Raw genomic sequence first — 20,600 nt, 5'->3', positions numbered from 1 at the left:
GGGGCAAGTCTATATAATTTGTAAATATTTATTTATAACTATTATTACCACTACCATATTTAAAGATATTTTTTGTCAAAATTTAGAGTGCCACTGCCAATATTGTTGACCTGCCATTAATTTTGTTGCCCTCAAACATGTGGAAGTATCACAGCCATGACAGGAGGGACTAGAGCTCAAGAAATCCAAAGAGCTGACGATTCCAAGTTTGCAAAAATCAAGATTTTGAAGAATGTTGATGAAGAGGCGAGGCAGTGGAAAAAGTAAGAAAACTAAAGCAATTTTCAAATGTCATGATTTACAAAAAAAAAAAAAAGTTCAAGAAATAGCTAACATAACGAAGAATGTGCCGGTAGAACTCTTAATAAATTACTCCATCAATGGACTTACAAATGAAATCTAGGCTCTTGTGCAAAATTTCCAATCCTATACCATGGATCAAACATTGATTTGGCTTTATTAAGCGAGCCGAGTGTTAGGAGCACCATCTCTGAGATGAAATCCCATGGTAAGTTTTTTTTTTTTTGTTGTCGATGGAAATGCCGGTAATCAAACATATGATTCTACCATAGTTTCTTGATTTTTAATGAGATCTAAATATGCATTGCAAGGAATGAAAACAATTAGAGGAGAAAGTTTAAAGTTGGAATGATGAAGATAGTGATTACGAAGAAAGTGATGAATTGAAATCAAAGGTGATCAAAGAATTCCAAGTGGAAAAAATCACAAAAAAAAAAAATATGACAATTCCCAGTTTGAGATAGAAGAAAAGTGTCCAAGAAACAAAAATGACGACAAAGAACTTACTTCCACCGGTGACAACAAGATAGATAGGAAAAGGGTTGCATCTGGATGGATTGTGTGCGTACCGGATTCCGCACTAGATGAAAGTGGATCGGGGCTCCGCACTCGATTGATGTCACACCCTAAATCCGGGCATGACCGGTCGTGGCTCACAGGGATTTAGCCCAAGGCACACGTAATCCTAAACATGAACCCAAAACCATAAAGAATAAATGTGATGATAGCCCAGAAATAAATAAATCAACACTCAATCCAGTGACATACCACAAGTATAAACAGAAAAACCAACCATAATCAAAACCATCCAAACTTATGGAATATAAACAACCCACATATCAAAATAATCCTAAATGAACCTCAATAAAAATAAAAAGAAATATGCACAAATTTGACATAACAATCTAAAACAAAATAAATGAATGTCCTAGAGGTCCATACAATCAAGTCTCCGCTATGCCATGAGTCCACTCTAAGTCCTTCTAACACCTGGAAGTGATAAAAACTAAGTCAGCTGATAGCTCAGTGAGTAGCAACGTGGATAGTAAATACAATTTTGAAAACAGGGTTCAATTCCAAAATAAGATATATATCACAGAAACTAGATTGGCATATAGTTTGGTAAATACAATCTGTTTCAAAAAGAAGGTTCCACAGTTCAACACTTAAAATACTCATGTCTTGCAAGAACATGATAAACAACAGTTTCTACTTAAAACAGATTATAACATGAACACCAATAATTTTCTGGGTACCAATAAAAACAAATAATATGCCACACAGTTCTCAAGGCTATAAGCCCCATTGGATCTAACACCGAACTAAGAGTCATCCTCAGGGTGGCAGCCTGGTCTTTTTCTCAAAGACGATCCGATTGAAGGTCACCTAGCTTTTTTTAAAGGTCTTTTCCTTACAATCGTTGAACACTAGAGTCATCACGGTCCAACCCGGATCTGTTCCATAGTGGCCAGAGTCATTACATGCAGTGAAATAATTTCCCTGGACTAAATACACACATGGTCCCAATAATCAATACACATCAGTTTCACCAAACATGGTAGTTCATCATTATAAACATGAGACCAAAACAAATAGTTTACAGTATGCCAAGTTCACATATGTTTCAGAAATAATTTGATTCCATTGATAATATAATAATTTATCAAAACAGTTTAGTCATGAAATAACAATTTAATTTTCCAACAGTTCAGGGTAGGGGAACATTTATAAAAATATGTAGCATGAAACTACTCACCTGGAAACGAAATAATATAATCCTCGAATAGAGTATGAAAGTCCAACTAGTGCCCTGAACCAATATGAAAACTATACGTCACTACTAATTTAAAAATGCTAAAGAATACGAACTAAGTAATCCCAAACTAAAGCGCACTAACACGGCTCAACCCAACTCACCGTTACTCTTAAATATTATCTAAGTTCATGTTCTTCAGGGTCTAAAATCACCAAAGACATAGGTTCCGATCGAAACTTAACTAAAAGTGACTTTAAGATAAAACAAAGTTTTTCCAATCTATTCGCTAACTTTGAAAATTAAAAATCCACTCCACGTTGTTCGAAAAATTCTAAAACCTCCAGATATCAACTAATATATCCTAAGTTTCAAATCCAATTGGTTTCACTTGATTTGCTTATCAAATAAATTATCTACAATTTATTATATCCAAACAGGTTGTTTTCTGCAGCACTTTAAAGAAATTGCCGATTCTCTTAATATACGCGAGCAATCAATGCAAGACCAAAAATGTAAGAAATTAGACTCGTAACCGGTTCTAATGACGCTGATTTGATAATTTTTGAATTTATACCCAAAGAGAACAACACTTCCAAAGTTACTGTTTCGGACTGGTTTCCTAGACAGATTTGAATACCTCAATTTATATGGATTTTGACTCCCAAAAATTATGAAAAAATTCAGATATGCAATTCAATATGTAATTGATCTAATGTAACAATTTCAATTCAAACTTCATTCGTTTGATATGGTTTCTTGATTTTTAAAGTTTGAGATTCTGTGCAGAATTTTTGAACTAAAAATTACACCATTCTTTATACATGAATTTAACTCCTCAGATTTCTTAACAGTATATACACATATATAATACATACACCCACAACCTCTCCATCATGAATAAAATAATAATAGAATAAGAATAAAAAAAAACAAAAGCAAAAGGAAGAAGAAAGCTAGAGAACACACCCAAAAGTCCATCATTGTTTGCAACCATTTTTTTTTTCTTCTTTTCTCTCAACCCTTCTCTCCCGTCGTTGCTATGCTTACTGCTGCTATATTGTATTGAGCAACCTAGGGTTACTATATATATATATATATATATCTGACCAAATGACTCTAGTTAATTATCTTTTGTTTTATTTTGTTTTCTCTATCAATTAATTTAAATAACATACAAATATTATTTGATTAAAATATGCTTACTAATTTGTCATTTCTTTTTTTTTTTTAAATAATAAATCTTGCCTCTAAATTAAAGACTTTCACCATAAATTTATTTTAGGTTTAAAAATTAATTAAAAGACCTCCAATAATTTTAATTTTCACTTTAGGATTCAACATCAAAATATTTAAGATTGTAAAATTATTATTATTTAATTATCTATTTGATTTATATATTCGGGTTCTCACAATTGAACAATCCAAGGATTGAGGTTCTTGCCACAAGAAGTACCGTAAGAGCTGCCTGGCCGGGGTTGGCCGTATAACCCCTCCAGTGTAGGAATTAGTGATCGGAGAAGAAGTGCAGAGAGTTGAGTTTGTAAGTAAGTGATGTTCAGCTTGGATCGATTCAGTTACCTTCAGTGTGAAATTCATGTAGTATATATAGGGTTCCTTGCTTGCTCAAGATGGAGAACCACCTAGTAGTTGTCATAGAATGCATATACTCATTGTAGTCATGCTGATAACAAACTTCATTCTTCTAGTTTAACAGCTTCCCTGATTCTAGGTGTAGGGGACCAGCTGAGGTGGCAACTTGCACATGCACATACTCACAACTTCCACATTTCTCTGCGAGATTTCCTCAGCTCGGTACCTTGGTTCCCAAGTTCGGCCCTAGATGAGGCTTCTGTTAGGATGGGCTGATCCATTCGGATATCTTTGTGTGGGCTCGGCCCACTTTAGTTCGGCCCATAGAGTAGGTCTTGCAGCTCGGCCTAGCCTAGCATCGCGGTTGGATTAGCCTTTCTACTGCGGGTTGAGCCCAAGTGCTTGAAGACTTGGATAGACTGTTGATCATGGAGTTGGGCTCAATTGGCTTGCCCATATATTCATCTAACCCACTTGGATTTGGGCTTTAGTGGATTGGGCCAGTCCAAGGCTAGAATCCGACCCATTTTATATCCAGCCCCTTCAGATTGTATTCAACTGCCAACAAATTAGAGGAAGAAGTTTTTGATATGAAGAAACAACTGCAAGTTCCTAGCAAGAAGAATCTAGCTCTTGATGACCAAATTTGTCGGAAAACAAAGTTTGAAATGTTGATTGACACTTTAGAGTTGAAGAGTATTTTGTTCCTTAGATATCTCTGATCATTGATTACAAGGAAACCTTATCTCTCGGAATCTGGAAGTAGGTAAATATTCCTAGATTCCTTTCCATGGGTAATTTCGCACCTGGCTTTCTATCTTATCGATTAATGGACATTTTTTCTTTATTAGTGGCAGCATGAAATTTGGGTGAACTATGCTTGTGAAGTAATTTAAAGTTTCATGGATGACACATTCACAAAAGAAAAATGAGCAGACCCATATCATCCAATGTTGCTGTAGTTAAGAGAGGTGCATCCCAACCTTGCGGACAATGTTGTTTTAAGGGGGTGACATGATGCAAGTGGAGATTAGTTACTTGGCTAGAACTGATCAGTCAGCAACAGCTAGTTAAGCAGTTAATGGAGTTTGATAGAGTTAGGTAAAGGGATTAGGTAATTGATTGGAATGGGTGCTAATGAATTAAAATGTTCGTTCATAGGAAAAGGGATTAGGGAACTCTCTCTCTCTCTCTCTCACAATACTCTATTTTTTCTCTTCTGTTAATTCTTGATGACTAATCAGTTCCAGCTCTGTGACTAATCTCCACATTTTGCAGCAAACTCCATTTCAACTCCCCATGTAAATCATTGCTTTGCCAACCCTTGCTTCAAATTACAACATAGAAAAACATACTAACACTACTAACACTGCCAGCTCAAAATTGTTATTTGGCATGTCTATCAGACTTAAGAAAGTCCACCTCTGATCTAGTATCAAGATTAAAAAGTGCACACATTTCAGTGTTGCTTAAACAAATTAATAAAAGAAGCAAGAAACCAACAAGAGAAAATGTAACCAACCTCAAGAGTGTACAATTGCATTCAGCCAAACAAGTCAAGTCACTAAAAGATAAAAAGATAACACCTGCTTTTTCCTTAAATGCTATATCTGCAATTTTATCAGATATTATTTGATCTTGATCCATAATCAAAGCCTCTTTCATGAGCAAAGTGAATGCAGCAGAACTTCTTTTCCAGACTCGGTAACCATTTGATTATTGAAACTCTCAAAACTACAGATTGAGAGGCTTCCCACAAAAAATGGATAAGTAAGGTCAAGAACAAAAGAGGGAACAAACAGCACAGCTGAGCATACCTTTCCAGACCTATTGGAAAAAGATCATACATAATATCTGATCCGCGCACTGTTGCCTATTCATACCTTTCTCGGGACCCTCTTTGGGTTGCCCATGTTTTGCACTTCATCATAATTCATACCTTTTCTTTCTTTTTTTTTTTTAAAAAAAAATAAAATATTTTAATTACAAATACAATCTGAAGTAGAGGAATAACAGGGAAAAAAAGATGCATCGCATATGATCAAAGTCGAACCTGGGTATCATGTCTGATAAGAAAACACCTCATCCCTGCGGTCGAACCAAATCTAGTTGGGGTGTTCTAATTTCCTTGGGGTTGGCAAACATGGCAAAGAAAGCCTGCATATTAATGCTGTTGACAAAGAAAAAACCTTAATTTGATTGCATCATCTGAATAGTATTACTTGAACATGACACCTCCATGTGTTACTTGATCTGTAATACTCGTCAGAATCACTTAGAAGTACGTGGAACTATGCATAGTACAGCAATAAGCTATTCCCAGCACCACAAGCAATTAAGTTCGTTCTTGGATGCCAAGCCAGATGCAGTAGCTTAGAATTTAAGTTACAAGAAAAGTCAGTACTTCCCGAGCTAGAGTTTTCATGACCTGAAAAATTGGAGAAAGGAACAGAAGAAGCTGACAACTAAATTAGGAAATGCTATAAGAAACGTAAGCAAAAGCATAAAAAAAGGTGTTAAGAAGTAGAACTTGGGAACTCCAACCTTGTCGATAAAATGCACGAGTCAAGTTGCTGAGGGATGACCTTCTAGCCCTTGAAGCAGCTTGGAGATGTGGCTTCCTGTATTCAAGGACATTAAAAAATCGATGGAAAGATGATGTTTAAGAGATGCAAGGTGACTCTTTTTGTCCAACTGGAATATTAGAACAATGTGCTTCTACTGACTATTTAGGAATCTGGTGAATACTTAAAACTCAATTAACAGGACAGGATTCCCCTACAACAGTCGTGATTACCCGCTTTTGACTTAAGACGGAGTGTAATCACCTGCCTATGACTTGCCAGAAGTGAAAAGGACTGTCTTAGATATTAACCTGTATCATGTTCTTAGCAAAATGACAGCAGAACCTCCATAACACTACACAATGCATTGAGAATGGAAGCATTCTGGCAACTGGAGAGATTGCAAAAGATCTGCATAGCTTAAGGCATCTTATGGAGGCTATCACTATGAAGCAAGAACCATATGATGACAAAGTAGATTCAACAAGTGAATCCGAAATGCTTGGTCTACTTGAAGATTTATAGTCTAAGACTAGCACACTGTTTATTCTCCCATTTATTGAATATGGAAACTGTCAAATTGCTTTAATTGGCAAAGTTATGGTGGTAAAAGGCACCATGTTTGAGGGGTGGATCTGGAGTTCAAAGCATGAAGCTAGTGTCTATGGCCTATGGGCAAGATATACTGAAAGTCTACACTACTACCAAAGAGAAAAATAAATACACAAATAAAAGCCAGGAGCTTTTAAACAAGAAATTGTTGGTTCAGTGGTTAAAAATTAAAACTCGGCCTTTTGACTTTGAGGTAGTGTGTTCAAACCTGAGGGCAACCAACCACTTTGTGCGGATAATGTCAAAAGTTAGGTTTGTATCCAATGTACCCCTCCCACCCAGATCCTCATTCAATGGGAACTATACTGGGCATATTTTTTTAAAATAAAAATCAGGAGCTTACAACCACTAAATTAAAGCAATTACCATCACATTATAATGGAGGCTTCTTCAATAATGTAATTCAAGCATCAGTAGGTAGATTTTCATTTTCACATGATATTCAGTGGTCAGATAATTGAGACAATGAAAATAAAAGGCTACCTGCACGGATTTTTGCTAGCTTCCATTGTGATTCCTTCTTCACTTCCAACTCCATTGGAAAAAATACGCAGTAGGTTGCTGAGTTTAAAAATACAAATCATTATGCATGGAAAATGCAAGAAATAATAGGTAGATCACAAGTGTCCAATGTGTTGATAAGAACCTAGAGTTCCTGTTAAAGAAGGACAAACCTATAAGATCCAGTTGCAAAATGAAGTCCATCTCCACTGAGGCAGCAATCAAATTTATCAAATATTGCGTCATTGTTATACAAATCACATAACTGTGCAATACATAGTAAGTTGAGTTATCAGCTATGGAAGATACAGAAACACAAATTTCTTTCTCATGAAACTATCAATAATGAGATTACTAAAAAATAAAAGAAACTTTATAACTTGTTTGGAGGAATATTTATTTGTCATAGATGAGAAAACTCAACATGATGCCAATGAACATTCCTTCAAGAACTGGTTCAGTGATAATCAACAGGAGAAGCTCAACAGATGGATCAATACTCAGCCTTCGAAATTTTTTAAGCCCCTCGAGAACTTCAAAAACAGACAATAGCTCCATATTAATTGTTCCATGTTCTATAACTTTTGTCCAATGTACACCATCCATTTCTTCTTCGGAGCCTCATTAGCTCCATATTAACAATGTCCTCTTCATACCCTCATCAGCTTCCTGGCATTGCCCATGATGGTAGTCCATCTTAAAAAGTTAGCTTCTAATCTGCTGATATCTTATGGACCCCTAACGTCCCAACTTGGGACTCAGTTGAAGAACAACATTCTTCTCCTGAAGTTTCCTTTTTCCATGATTCATTCTTGTTTATATCATTTTGCCAACCATTTCCGTCACCTGACAAGTTGGACTGCTCTTCAAGGTTTTGGGAACTAACCCTTTCAAGTTTTAAGTGTACCACAAACAATTTATCCTATAGTCAGAAGAAACTTGAATGATTGTGAAGTACTCACCTCCTAGTCATCAATCTCTTCTTCCCAGATCTTAATGCTATTCATTCAATAGGAATAACACAGGGTTAAATAGATTTTGGAATAAGATCCAAGAAGTGCATCATCATTTATTTTACATTCCCATTTCAGTAACTTTATGGCAGAATCTCCTATGATTTTCTTTCTTTCTATTTTTTTTTTTTTTTTTTGTTTCTTCCCCTTCTTTCATTTCTCAATGTTTGGTGACAAAGCTGCTGACATTGTTCGCGTTCAGGCAGTATCTTGAACAAAAGTTTTCTCAAACCTTTAAAGACTACATGGAAGACAATACGATTCAGACATGTAGATGGTGCTCCTTTTGTGCATTTTGAAAGAACCAGGGGACCCGCTCCTTGTACCTCATATCTTAGTTCAACAAAATTCAACTTTGCAATAACAGAGTTTGGACATTTGACACCCAATAATCTCAGCTGTTGGTTTCTCCAGGATATCTACAGAATATACATTATGGGCGTGTTTGATTAGTAGGATTATAGTATAGGATTGGGATTGTTAGTCCATGGATTCACAATCCCATGTTTGATTACAAATTTTATTAACCGGATTACCTGTACGGTGGATATTCAATCTGACAAAATTAGTGAATTTTTAATATTGAGAGGGGCTGGGATCATAATTTCAAGTATGAAAGAAAAAGAAAACAAAATGAATACATAATAAATGGTTATCTCACTAATTTAATTAGATAACTAATAATACACTAATTCATGGGATTATTAATCATTTTACTATTAATCATGTTAGTCAAACAAGGCCTATATCTAGAGAATATCTACAATATTCTCACAGGATAATATCTATACAATATCTCTATAATATACATAATATCTAGAGAATATCTACAACATTCTCACACCAATAATGTCAAACCAATACATCAACATTCAGGTAAAACAATAGAGAATAATTTCATTGCAATACGGAGTTTATGCAATACAAATAATAATTATATGAAATATATTCACTTTTTTAAAAATGAAATGCTTATTCATGCTTTTTTAGTGCAAAATCATCACAGATATAGATTAATGAGGATCAATTATATTTCTCATTGAAAAATATTTTACCACTACCAATATGCTGTAGTAGAAATTTTATTTAAAATATTTTTTTCATTTAAAATATTTCAGAGTTCTTTTTTTCGTCAATTAATTTGTAAGTTATAAAGATGTTCAAAGATAAGAAACAACTGAGCATTTCTGTAAAGAATGCCATGAAACTATTTTAGCATTATCAAAGTCTGGAGCTACAAAATGACAATGTTTCCATCACAAGCAAATCATTCGACCTGCCGGAATTGAACCAGCGACCTAGAGGATCAGTCCTCTGCTCTTTCCACTGAGCTAAGGTTGACTTTGGACACCTCTTCTACCTCAATGAATTCAAGCACTTCCATTATCCCCACACAGAATCATTCTAATGAAGAAAATTAGTACGACTTTTGCAGCAAAGAGGGAAGCACTCAGTTATGTTGCCATGAGAACAGCTACCACAGGTTCCCTTGGCATTTGCTTGTTTCTACAGCAATTAATCTAAGGAGATAGGATGAATCAAATAACAAGCAGAATAGGTGATGCAGGACAGCGCTGTAAGGGCTGTTCTGGGGATGTGAAAGTGCTGAAATTTAAGAAAGAAAGAAAGAAAGAAAGGAGGAGAAGAAGATAGGTATAGGAATCACTCCTAGAATCCCTTAGGCATCACACCTAGGGTTTGATTGCGTCACACAATCCATAAGAAAGCTTCAAAGCTCTAAAAATTCTCTAAAAGTCTATTGAATTAATAGCATTACATGACTTTATATAGAACTAAGAGACTTCCTAAACCAACTAGAACCAGAAAAAGGAAACTGCTATAATATCTTAGCCTTCCAAAACTAACTTAAGACCAAATAAGAAACATAAATTTTTTTTGATAAAAAATAAATAAAACCTAATTAAATAATTTGACCCACAAGATGACCCATGGGCAACTTGCATAACATATGTCTAGAAATTATGAAATTACCAAAATACCCTAAACTAAAATAATAATAATAATAGAACATCACTCATAAGCCTAAAACATAACTATCCACGGTCCCAAATAAGTTGCTCATCATCCAATGCATGCCAAATCAAAGCTTGGGCGAGGCATCCCTTCCTTGTCTCTTGTACACCTTAAGAGGCTGCTGCCACTTGCCTCCATCAATAGGATAGATTGATAATAATAAAATAGTCAATGCATCCATCCAGGGGAAAAGAAGAAAGATTAAGACCAATATATGACCCTTTTGCACCATCAAACATGACAATCCATGATAATATTCTTCAACTATTCATCATATATGTGTTCTTACCTTGGGGCGAAGGTGCTCATGAATCTTAAATATTGCAACGGGAGAAGTCTCCATATGCATATCCCATAGCTAAAAAAGGAAAGTAAATTTATTAGTATACTTGCTAAAAATTCCTTGGTCCACTTCAAGTTCATAATGAGATGATGAACAAACAGAAAATAGTATACTAGATGACGGAAGAAAAATGGTAAGATACATTGCCCACTTAATCTACAGTCAAATATGGATCATTCATGTGTGTTCACACCCAAATAGAAAGAAAAACTTAGGCATATAACCAAAATTATAGACTGAGAATTGCAAACAGAGGCACGAGAACAAAAAATAGCCGTCTTCAATTAATCAGCATGTGTGGATGTGTGTACTTTTCAATTAGAAAAGACCAAGAAAACTAATAACATTCCTACGATTGTCCCCAAGAATCCAATGCCATGGCTCATGGGGGCTGCCTTATTATAACTAAACAAAACAAGATGCCATATATCATGTTGCAAAGCTTGACATGCACTGTTGGGCCCCTTTTCTAACAACTTAGCTTTTGGGACTGGTGGTTATCTAACATGGTATAGCTCCAGTGGGGAGAGGTCTTTGCCTTTGTTTCCTTGTTTGTATTTTGTTTCTCTATATGTTTGAATATTCAGATTAGGGGTGGGTGTTGTGTCGTGTTTGTGTCGTGCCATTTTGGGTTCGTGCCAGACTTACCTCAACACTACCCAAGCCATTTATCATTTCATGTTATCGTGTCGTGCCATTTTCGGTGCCATTTTCGGTTTGTGTCCAGTTCATGTCCTGTTAACTTCTCATATCAAAAAGTTTCACCCATAGCTAAAAATATCAAGTGTATGAAAAAATCAAAAAAAATCTCCACAAGTTGAATTTAATGAAACTAATCTCTACTAAATGAAAATCCTTCATAAGAATAATTGATTTCAATTCAATTTTAATTTCCTAATGTACAAAAATTATATTCTATTATTGTATTTTTTACTATATTAACCCTATAATAGTAGATAAAAAAAATACATTATATTCAATTAAAAGCATTGTTAAAATCCACCTACTCTCCACCTACTTCACCCACTTAAACCTACTCCACTAAACCTAACCCACTACACCACTACCACCTCACCTACTCCACTAAACCTAACCCACTACACCACTACCACCTCACCTACTCCACTAAACCTAACCCACTACACCACTACCACCTCCACTTCACCTACTCCTTACCTACTACACACTCACCCTCTTCTATATATAGGAATCATGAATCATTGTAATAGGTATCAAAAAATCAATCAATAATACAATTCTCTATTTCTTTTTATACATCAATTTTAACATGGTATCAGAGCAAGGTTAACAACTTAGTCATTCTGCTTCACTGGCGGGCGGCAGTCTCGTTTTGGCCGCCCGCCGGACCTCTACTCATACCTTCCATCCGCTGCCACAAATCCCATAACTGAATCATCGGAATAATCGCCGTCGTCCACGGCTTCACCGGCGAGTCGAGCTGGCTCATTCAGCTCACCTCCGTCCTCTTCGCCAAGTCCGGCTTCGCCACTTGCGCCATATTCAGACCCAAATCAACCTCAGCTTCTCTACCATGGCAAGACATGTTCCGATCTGCCTTCGTTCGCAAACCCGACTGCGTGAAGACCTAGGGTTTTGGATTCTGCTTGCTTCATCTTCAACGAAGAGAGCAGCCCTCAAAACCGAAATGCCCAAGCAAATCCATGAGATCAAGGACTTCCTTCTCACTGCCAGAAGGAAGGATGCACGTTCTGTGAAAATCAAAAGGAGCAAAGAAGTTGCGAAGTTCAAGGTTCGTTGCTCCAAGTACCTCTACACACTCTGTGTGTTTGACTCAGAGAAGGCTGACAAGTTGAAGCAATCCCTTCCTCCAGGTTTGAGCGTGCAAGACCTGTGAATCAAGTTGAGATGGAGTTGGAAGCGTAATTTGAAGGCCTTGTTTATTTAGAGTTGTGCTTTTGCAACTTATCAGATTTTATTAAAAAAAAAAAAAAAAACACTTGTTTGTGATGGTTGCTATCACCCACTCTCTCAAACAGATTCTCTCTCCCATGTGACCCACTCTCCCACCTATCCTCTTTCTTTCTTTTCCTTTGTTTTATATTTATTTTACTCCATTTTTTTTTGAAAAGCAACCGACACCTCCTCTGGTTTGCACACCCCTCCATTATTTTATGTTTCTTTTATTTTTATTCTTAAACACCACCGCAACATTCCACCCACCAGCCTGCTTTCTCCATTAATACATTTTTATTCTTATTATTTTTATTTTTCTTATTATTCCTCCCAAAAAAAAAAAAAAAAAAAAAAACCATCCACCGCCTAAACTTTATGTTTTATTATCACTTTCTTTTTTATTATCACGTTTCATTGGTGCTCTTGCCAAAATTCCAAATTTGCACAACAACCCATATTTTATTCATCTCAGGGATCACTCCCGATCACCATTTTACACAAAAAAAAAAAAAAAAAAAAAACAAACCATCACAACAAACCAAACCACCACACCAAAAGAGTTGTTTTCTTTTCTGCAGACGGCCGCCAACCGACCTCACTTCTTCGCCTATTCCGCCGGTCTCTTCTTCTTGCCTCCGTCTTGGGCGGCCCTTGACGGTGCTGCCTCCGTGTTTTTCACGCCGCCGAGCACGTTCACTCCCCCATACTCTTCCACTGCAGCATATGGCGGCCCTCCAAATCGGAACATCACGGTGGCCTTCCGCTTCAGTTCCTTATTTTCTGCCTTTAGCACGCTTATCTCTGCTCGCGCATCCTTATACATGCGTTGGAGCAGAGCCAGCTGGGAGTTTACATGCTGCACCTCATTTGTCCTACTCTGCAGCCGGTTCGACAAATTTGTGACCGCCGTCATGCTTTCCACACATGCCTTCAAAGTATACTGATTGGCCTCCACATCCGACTGCACCGCCATTCTTTGCTCCACAGACCGCATCGGAAAGTTCAACGGGGCAAACTCCGGGGCGCTTGGTTGAGTTTCAAGTGCCACCGCACCAGTTCTCTCTCTCGTTGACTCATTGAGGTCGGGAAAGAGAGTGAGCAGACTCCGGGAAGATGACGCCATTTTCTGGGCAACAGAGTGTTACAGAATATCTCTCGCAACAGAGTGTTACAGACTTTCTCTCTCAGCACAACGAAGAGTTTTTCAGACTCTCTCTCTCAGCACAACGAAGTTTTTTTTTTTTCAGAGGTTTTTCGCAGCTTTTCTCTGCCTGAGCCTCAGCCTCCGTCTTATAGCCGAGGCAGCCACGCGCATCGCGCGCCTCTTGCCACCAGCCGACAAACGGGCACGCCAACCAAGACACTCACGTGCCTCGCCATCATGTCCGGCACACCTTTTGATAAATTGGGCACGCCTTTTGATGGCACGCCTTTTGAAAGATTGGGCACACCTTTTGAGGGTGCGACTTTTTAAGGGTCCGACAAGACTCTGTAAACTGTCCCGACATTGATTCCGGTTAGCTCCTTTATGGGTCCGACAAGACTCTGTAAACTGTCCCGACATTAATTTCGGTTAGTTCCTTTATGGGTCCGACAAGACTCTGTAAACTGTCCCGACATTGATTCCGGTTAGTTTCTACAAGGGTCCAGCAAGACTCTGTAAACTGTCACAACAACTGTCACCACATTGTCTGCTACAACGGTCCGACATGACCCCATAAACTGTCTTCTACATCGGTCTGACACCGCCATCCAGTGTCCTCTACACCGTTATGACACCACCATATAGTGTCCTCTACAACGTTATGACACCCCCATACAGTGTCCTCTACAACATTATGACACCCCCATACAGTGTCTCCTATCCTCTTTTATTTTTATGTATTTTCTTGTTTTGTTACTCTCTCCAAACTCAAGTTGGTTAGTTCCTATCCCCCTTGAGTTTGCGGGGGCTGTTAAAATCCACCTACTCTCCACCTACTTCACCCACTTAAACCTACTCCACTAAACCTAACCCACTACACCACTACCACCTCACCTACTCCACTAAACCTAACCCACTACACCACTACCACCTCACCTACTCCACTAAACCTAACCCACTACACCACTACCACCTCCACTTCACCTACTCCTTACCTACTACACACTCACCCTCTTCTATATATAGGAATCATGAATCATTGTAATAGGTATCAAAAAATCAATCAATAATACAATTCTCTATTTCTTTTTATACATCAATTTTAACAAGCATATATATTTATAAACTTATATTAGCCTTAAAATCCTATTTACATGCTTTTTAATAAGTTAGAATGAGTGACATAAGGGATTTGAAAATGTCATGGAACTCCTTGGCGAAAGTAATATTAAATGTGTAACTAATTTTTCATTAAACGGATTATCCATGTCAGCTTCATATTATGCAGGTTCCATTAGGGGTGGACATTCTTCGGGCCTAGTTGGGTTTAGGCCGGGCTGACACTACATAATAATGGACTTTGTGTCTTCTGTTAAAACCTATCACCTACTTCACCCACTTAAACCTACTCCACTAAACCTAACCCACTACACCACTACCACCTCACCTATTCCACTAAACCTAACCCACAACACCACTACCACCTCCACTTCACCTACTCCTTACCTACTATACACTCACCCTCTTCTATATATAGGAATCATGAATCATTGTAATATATATAACATAATATCAGTCAATAATATACATCAATTTATCTTACATGGTATCAGAGCTAGGTTAAGAACCTATTCATTCTGCTTCACCGGCGGGCGGCAGCCTCGCCTTGGCCGCCCGCCGGACCTCTACACATACCCAGACTGTAACTTCATCTTCCTCTCTCTTACCTCTCGGCTCTCTCAGACCATGACAGACACCTCTTCACTGGCTTTGTCTTCTGCTGCTCTCTCATCTTCAACACTCAGTTTCTCAAGTAGCCTGGCAGCAGCAGATGCATCTTTGTTTTCCTCTTTCTTTTGTGATTCAGCTACCTCTTGAAACATTTCTATGAATGTTTTGCAATTCTCAACAGACCCAAACCTAATGGCAAAGAGTTCATCTTTCAATTCGCCATCAGCGAAATCAGCCGCATGCCAAACGCATGACTTTTCGTTCCCGGTGTGTTCCTGGACCGACATCGTCGGAAGAACGAGATGGTTGGCGCAGATCTTGAGGGTTTTGGATTGTCGCATAACGAGCCGAACTTTTCCAGTTCCCTTGTGCTTCAAAAGTTTCACTGTACCAGCACCTCTCTCCTTCCACTGCTTTTGCTTTCAACTCAACTGCCGCCGCCGCCGAAGGCGGGTCTCATCTCGGTTGGGGTGAAGATCTTCCAAACAGAAGGCGTCGCCGCCTTGTACTCCGGCGTCTCCGCCACCATCCTCCGCCAGACTCTCTATTCCACCATCCGAATGGGTCTTTACGAAGTCTTCAAGCAGAAATGGACACTCCCACCTGTTGAGCCCGTGGATAGAAAATATATGGATGCTTTCAAAGATGAAGCACCTTCCACATACCAGGCACACATACACACACACACACTTGCACTATACCAACCCATTTTAATATATTCACATCACTATCCTAGCCCACAGGTTCCGAAACCCCCACTGGATTTCTTTTATTTTATTTTAATATATTACTAACACACTTGCACTATACCAACCCATTTCTTCTCATTCTCATTATTTTTTATTATTATCACATGGGCGTGTTCCCCCTCTTTCAAAAAAAAAAAAACCAAACAATTTACAAATTTGCACAACACCCATATTTTATTCCTCTCCGGGATCAACCCCGATCACAATTTTACACAAAAAAAAAAAAAAAAAAAAACAAACAAACAAACAAACATCACCCACAAACACCCACCTACAGGCGGGATTTTTTCCTTTTCCCTTCTCTACTCTGCCGCCGGTCTCTTCTTCTTGCCTCCGTCCTGGACGGCCCTTGCCGGTGTTGCCTCCGTGTTTCCCACTCCACTGGGCATGATCACTACTCCCTGCTCCTCCACTGCAGCATATGGCGGCCCTCCAAATCGGAACATCACGGTGGCCTTCCGCTTCAGCTCCTTGTTTTCCGCCTTTAGCACACTTATCTCTGCTCGCGCATCCTTATACATGCGTTGGAGCAGAGCCAGTTGGGCGTTTAACTGCTGCACCTCATTTGTCCTACTCTGCAGCCGGTTCGACAAATTTGTAACCGCAGTCATGGTTTCCACACATGACTTCAATGTATACTGATTGGCCTCCACATCCGACTGCACTGCCATTTTTTGCTCCACAGACCGCATAGGAAAGTTCAACAGAGCAAACTCCGGGGCACTTGGTTGAGTTTCCAGTGCCACCGCACCAGTTATCTCTCTTGTTAACTCGTTGAGGTCGGGAAAACGAGTGAGCAGACCACGGGACGAAGAGGCCATATTCTGGGTAGCTGAACGGGAAGACGAGGCCATGTTATGGGTTGCTGAGTGTTTCAGAGAAAGGTTGGTTACAGAATGGCAACAGAGTGTTCCAGAATCTCTTTCTCAGAAACGGAAGAGTTTTTTTCAAAGGATTTTCGGCGGTTTCAGACTGGTTTGCACAGCCTCCGCCTCAACCTTGGTTAAATAGCCGAGGCCGACACGCCACTCTGTCGCTCACGTGCCTCGCCGCGTCTCCGGCTCACCTTTTGATGGCTCGACGCTTTCTGTCAGGCACGCCTTTTGATGAAGTGGGCGTGCCTTTTGAGGGCGCGACTTTTGAGGGCTCACTATATATATATATTTGGGCAGCCTATATACACCATCATACAGTGTATTTTTTAAGGGTCCGACAAGACTCTGTAAACTGTCCCGACATTGATTCCGGTTAGCTCCTTCAGGGGTCCGACAAGACTCTGTAAACTGTCCCGACATTGATTCCGGTTAGCTCCTTCATGGGTCCGACAAGACTCTGTAAACTGTTCCGACATTGATTCCGGTTAGCTCCTTCATGGGTTCGACAAGACTCTGTAAACTGTCCCGACATTGATTCCGGTTAGTTTCTACAAGGGTCCAGCAAGACTCTGTAAACTGTCACAACAACTGTCACAACATTGTCTGCTACAACGGTCCGACATGACCCCATAAACTGTCTTCTACATCGGTCCAACACGAGCCAGTGTCTTCTACATCGGTCTGCCATAACCATACAGTGTCTTCACCATCGGTCTGACACGACCATACAGTGTCTCCTATTCTCTTTTCTTTTATGTATTCGTCTATTTTCTTGTTTTGTTACTCTCTCCAAACTCAAGTTGGCTAGTTCCTATCCCCCTTGAGTTTGCGGGGGGCTGTTAAAACCTATCACTTACTTCACCCACTTAAACCTACTCCACTAAACCTAACCCACTACACCACTACCACCTCACCTACTCCACTAAACCTAACCCACTACACCACTACCACCTCCACTTCACCTACTCCTTACCTACTACACACTCACCCTCTTCTATATATAGGAATCATGAATCATTGTAATATATATAACATAATATCAGTCAATAATATACATCAATTTATCTTACATCTTCCAAGCTTGGCCTAGCCCTAACATTGGGCCACTACATTTGCCCAAGCCTAGCTTAAAAAATAATTATAAATCCCAAGCCCACCCATCATGCTATATGTTAAAAAAAAAAAACATTTTGTAATTAAATTCAATCACATGTTATATTTCTTAAATAAATATACTGACATCATTATAGATTAAAGGATTTTGTGTATAAATTGAAAGATTTCTTAAACAAATTTAATCACACATCACCACAAATGTGAGTTATAATAAAATCAACAAAGATAAAGTATAGATGCTAAATATATATATATATATATTAATATATTATAATTAATTAATTAATTTAATAGCGGGTCAGACCGGGTTGGGTTGGAAGTATAAATCACATGCCTAGCCCATCAATATATTAGGCTAAAAATATTAGCTCAGCCCCACCCTATGGGCTACAACAACCTCCCCAAATCCTCTAAAAAATAGTACTGGGCCGGGCGGGCCAATGGGCCAATGTCCGCCCCTAGGTTCCATGCTAACCTGATCTATTTAATATTTGTGTTATTGGGTCATGTCATATAGGTGTTCATGTCGGAAAATGGTCACTCCTAACCCGCTAACTTCGTGTACAGTTTTGAGTCGTGTTATCTTGTCATGTCGAAAATTCCCATCGTTAATTTGGATCTCCACATGCAAGACGGGAAATGCATCAGGGAGGGTGTTGGAGAGTTTAATATGTATTGTTGAGCCTGTTTCCTAGTAGCTTAACCATTTGGGACTAGTGATAATCTAACATATCAAATAGAAACACATGGAAACATGCAACCATACTCACTTGGAGAAAGAAAACAACTAGTTAATTTATCATCATTGAGAGGATAACGAAAATATGAAGGAGAAATTCTAGATTGAGAAAATTTAAATTCTCAAGTTCATACTCAATTGAGTAGTTAAAAGACCTTCAAATTCATATAATCACGACTTAGAATGTGTCTTCCATCAGTTGAAAACTTTATGTCTGATATAGATGCGATGATTTCCGTGAAAAATGATTTAGAGCCACGGGATTCCCCATCTCGAAATCTGTAAAAGCAGACTTCAAACTATAAATTTAAAATGGCACTATGGTTATTTAGGATGAAGAAAAGAATAAAAAGTACAAAACAAATGATAAGCCAAAAATGAGAGGGAAGTCATAAACATGAGATCATGAAATGAGGGGGGGGAAAAAAAAAAGTAGAGAGCACAAATAAAAATAAAAAATTCATACAAAACTCACATCCTTGCACTGTGATCACATAATGCTGACTGCCGCATGTCTACTAGCCGAATAAATCCCCTTGAACTGCTGTAAGTGAGCAGATTACAGTGAAGTGGATGAAATTCAGCAGATGTTATCACCTCTGAGTAAGAATTGAAAAGATCCATCATAAAAAGATACTTAGAATTGGGCCTTAAGAAATTAACATAAGTACTTCCAAATGTGCCATCAATTTGTTAATTAATCATGAGAGCACTGTTGCGTATTGATCAATGAAAAAAATGACATAGGCCATAATAAAAAATAAAAAAATAAAAAAATAAATAAATGAATAAATAAATATGCTAACAAGCAATTCTTCAAATTTTAAGTCCACATACATTAAGATGAATGCAGATAGATATATAGCCTTTGCATCATTATGCAAGCAGAAGGATGATTCATTCATCTCGACTATTTTGAGACTTATAACTATACACTAAAGGCATGTTTGGGGTAGCTTTTGGCTGTGGAATCTTCAAAGGACTTCACAGGCATGCCTTTGCCAAAAGGAAGTTCGAACAAAAATTATGTTTGGCAATCACACACCTAACATATATATATATATACATTACTGTCAGGGATTCATAAATGAAACAACAATGAAGAGGAAAATAGGTAGAAAAATATATTTTTAATGATAAAATTGGTATTCAAAGTTCGAACCATCCTTCATTGAAATGGTTTCTTGACTTCCAGGGAAGTCATTTTCAAAACTACACAGGTAGCTTCTCCTAAATGGGCTTCTTCCAAAAGCTCATCTGCATAAGTTTAGCAAACATTTATTTGTGCAAGTCCTTTTGGGCTGGAAAGTCATCCTAGAAAGATACCCCAAATGCTACCTAAGTATCTCATGAATATTGATTCAATGGTCCTTGGCAACAAGTGCTTGGGTTCTGAATACATATGCAGGTGTCTAGGCATGAATCTATGTATGTATGCATGTCCATCTAGAACATTCCATATTGCAATCATGACAAACACATCACTTGTTTAGATCACAGCAAATCAAATAAGAGGTTTAACAGCCTCCGAGATAATTGAAACCTTATCAGATGGAATTGTGTACGCTAACAGATGCACCATATGTTGTCCTTTCTTT

At 38.2% G+C, this 20,600-nt stretch overlaps 1 protein-coding gene across 14 annotated transcripts in view; it reads right to left on the bottom strand.

The window, feature by feature from the left end:
• Positions 1–1,095: 1,095 nt before the first annotated feature.
• The window catches only part of LOC114270766 (serine/threonine protein phosphatase 2A 55 kDa regulatory subunit B beta isoform), a 31,751-nt gene continuing 12,246 nt past the window's right edge, over positions 1,096–20,600 (bottom strand). The window contains exons 8-16 of one of the 14 annotated variants that reach the window (XR_014356884.1): positions 19,478–19,601; positions 19,158–19,281; positions 10,660–10,728; positions 7,497–7,588; positions 7,306–7,383; positions 6,191–6,267; positions 5,700–6,104; positions 2,057–2,110; positions 1,096–1,290 (exon numbers count right to left, since the gene is read on the bottom strand). Coding sequence is in view for 6 of the 14 variants with exons in the window: in XM_028212352.2 (XP_028068153.1) it covers positions 5,938–6,104; positions 6,191–6,267; positions 7,306–7,383; positions 7,497–7,588; positions 10,660–10,728; positions 19,158–19,281; positions 19,478–19,601 (731 nt within the window). In the remaining 8 variants the exon portion in view is untranslated. Of the gene's footprint in view, positions 1,291–2,056; positions 2,111–4,991; positions 6,105–6,190; positions 6,268–7,305; positions 7,384–7,496; positions 7,589–8,135; positions 8,756–10,659; positions 10,729–19,157; positions 19,282–19,477; positions 19,602–20,600 lie in introns of those variants that run through there. The other 13 variants (XR_014356887.1, XR_014356885.1, XR_014356889.1 and 10 more) reach the window with 13 other exon arrangements.

Source organism: Camellia sinensis, chromosome 15, assembly GCF_055761805.1.
Source record: "Camellia sinensis isolate YWXY chromosome 15, ASM5576180v1, whole genome shotgun sequence".
Lineage (NCBI taxonomy): Eukaryota > Viridiplantae > Streptophyta > Magnoliopsida > Ericales > Theaceae > Camellia > Camellia sinensis.
This window is presented reverse-complemented; position numbering and strand designations above follow the sequence as displayed.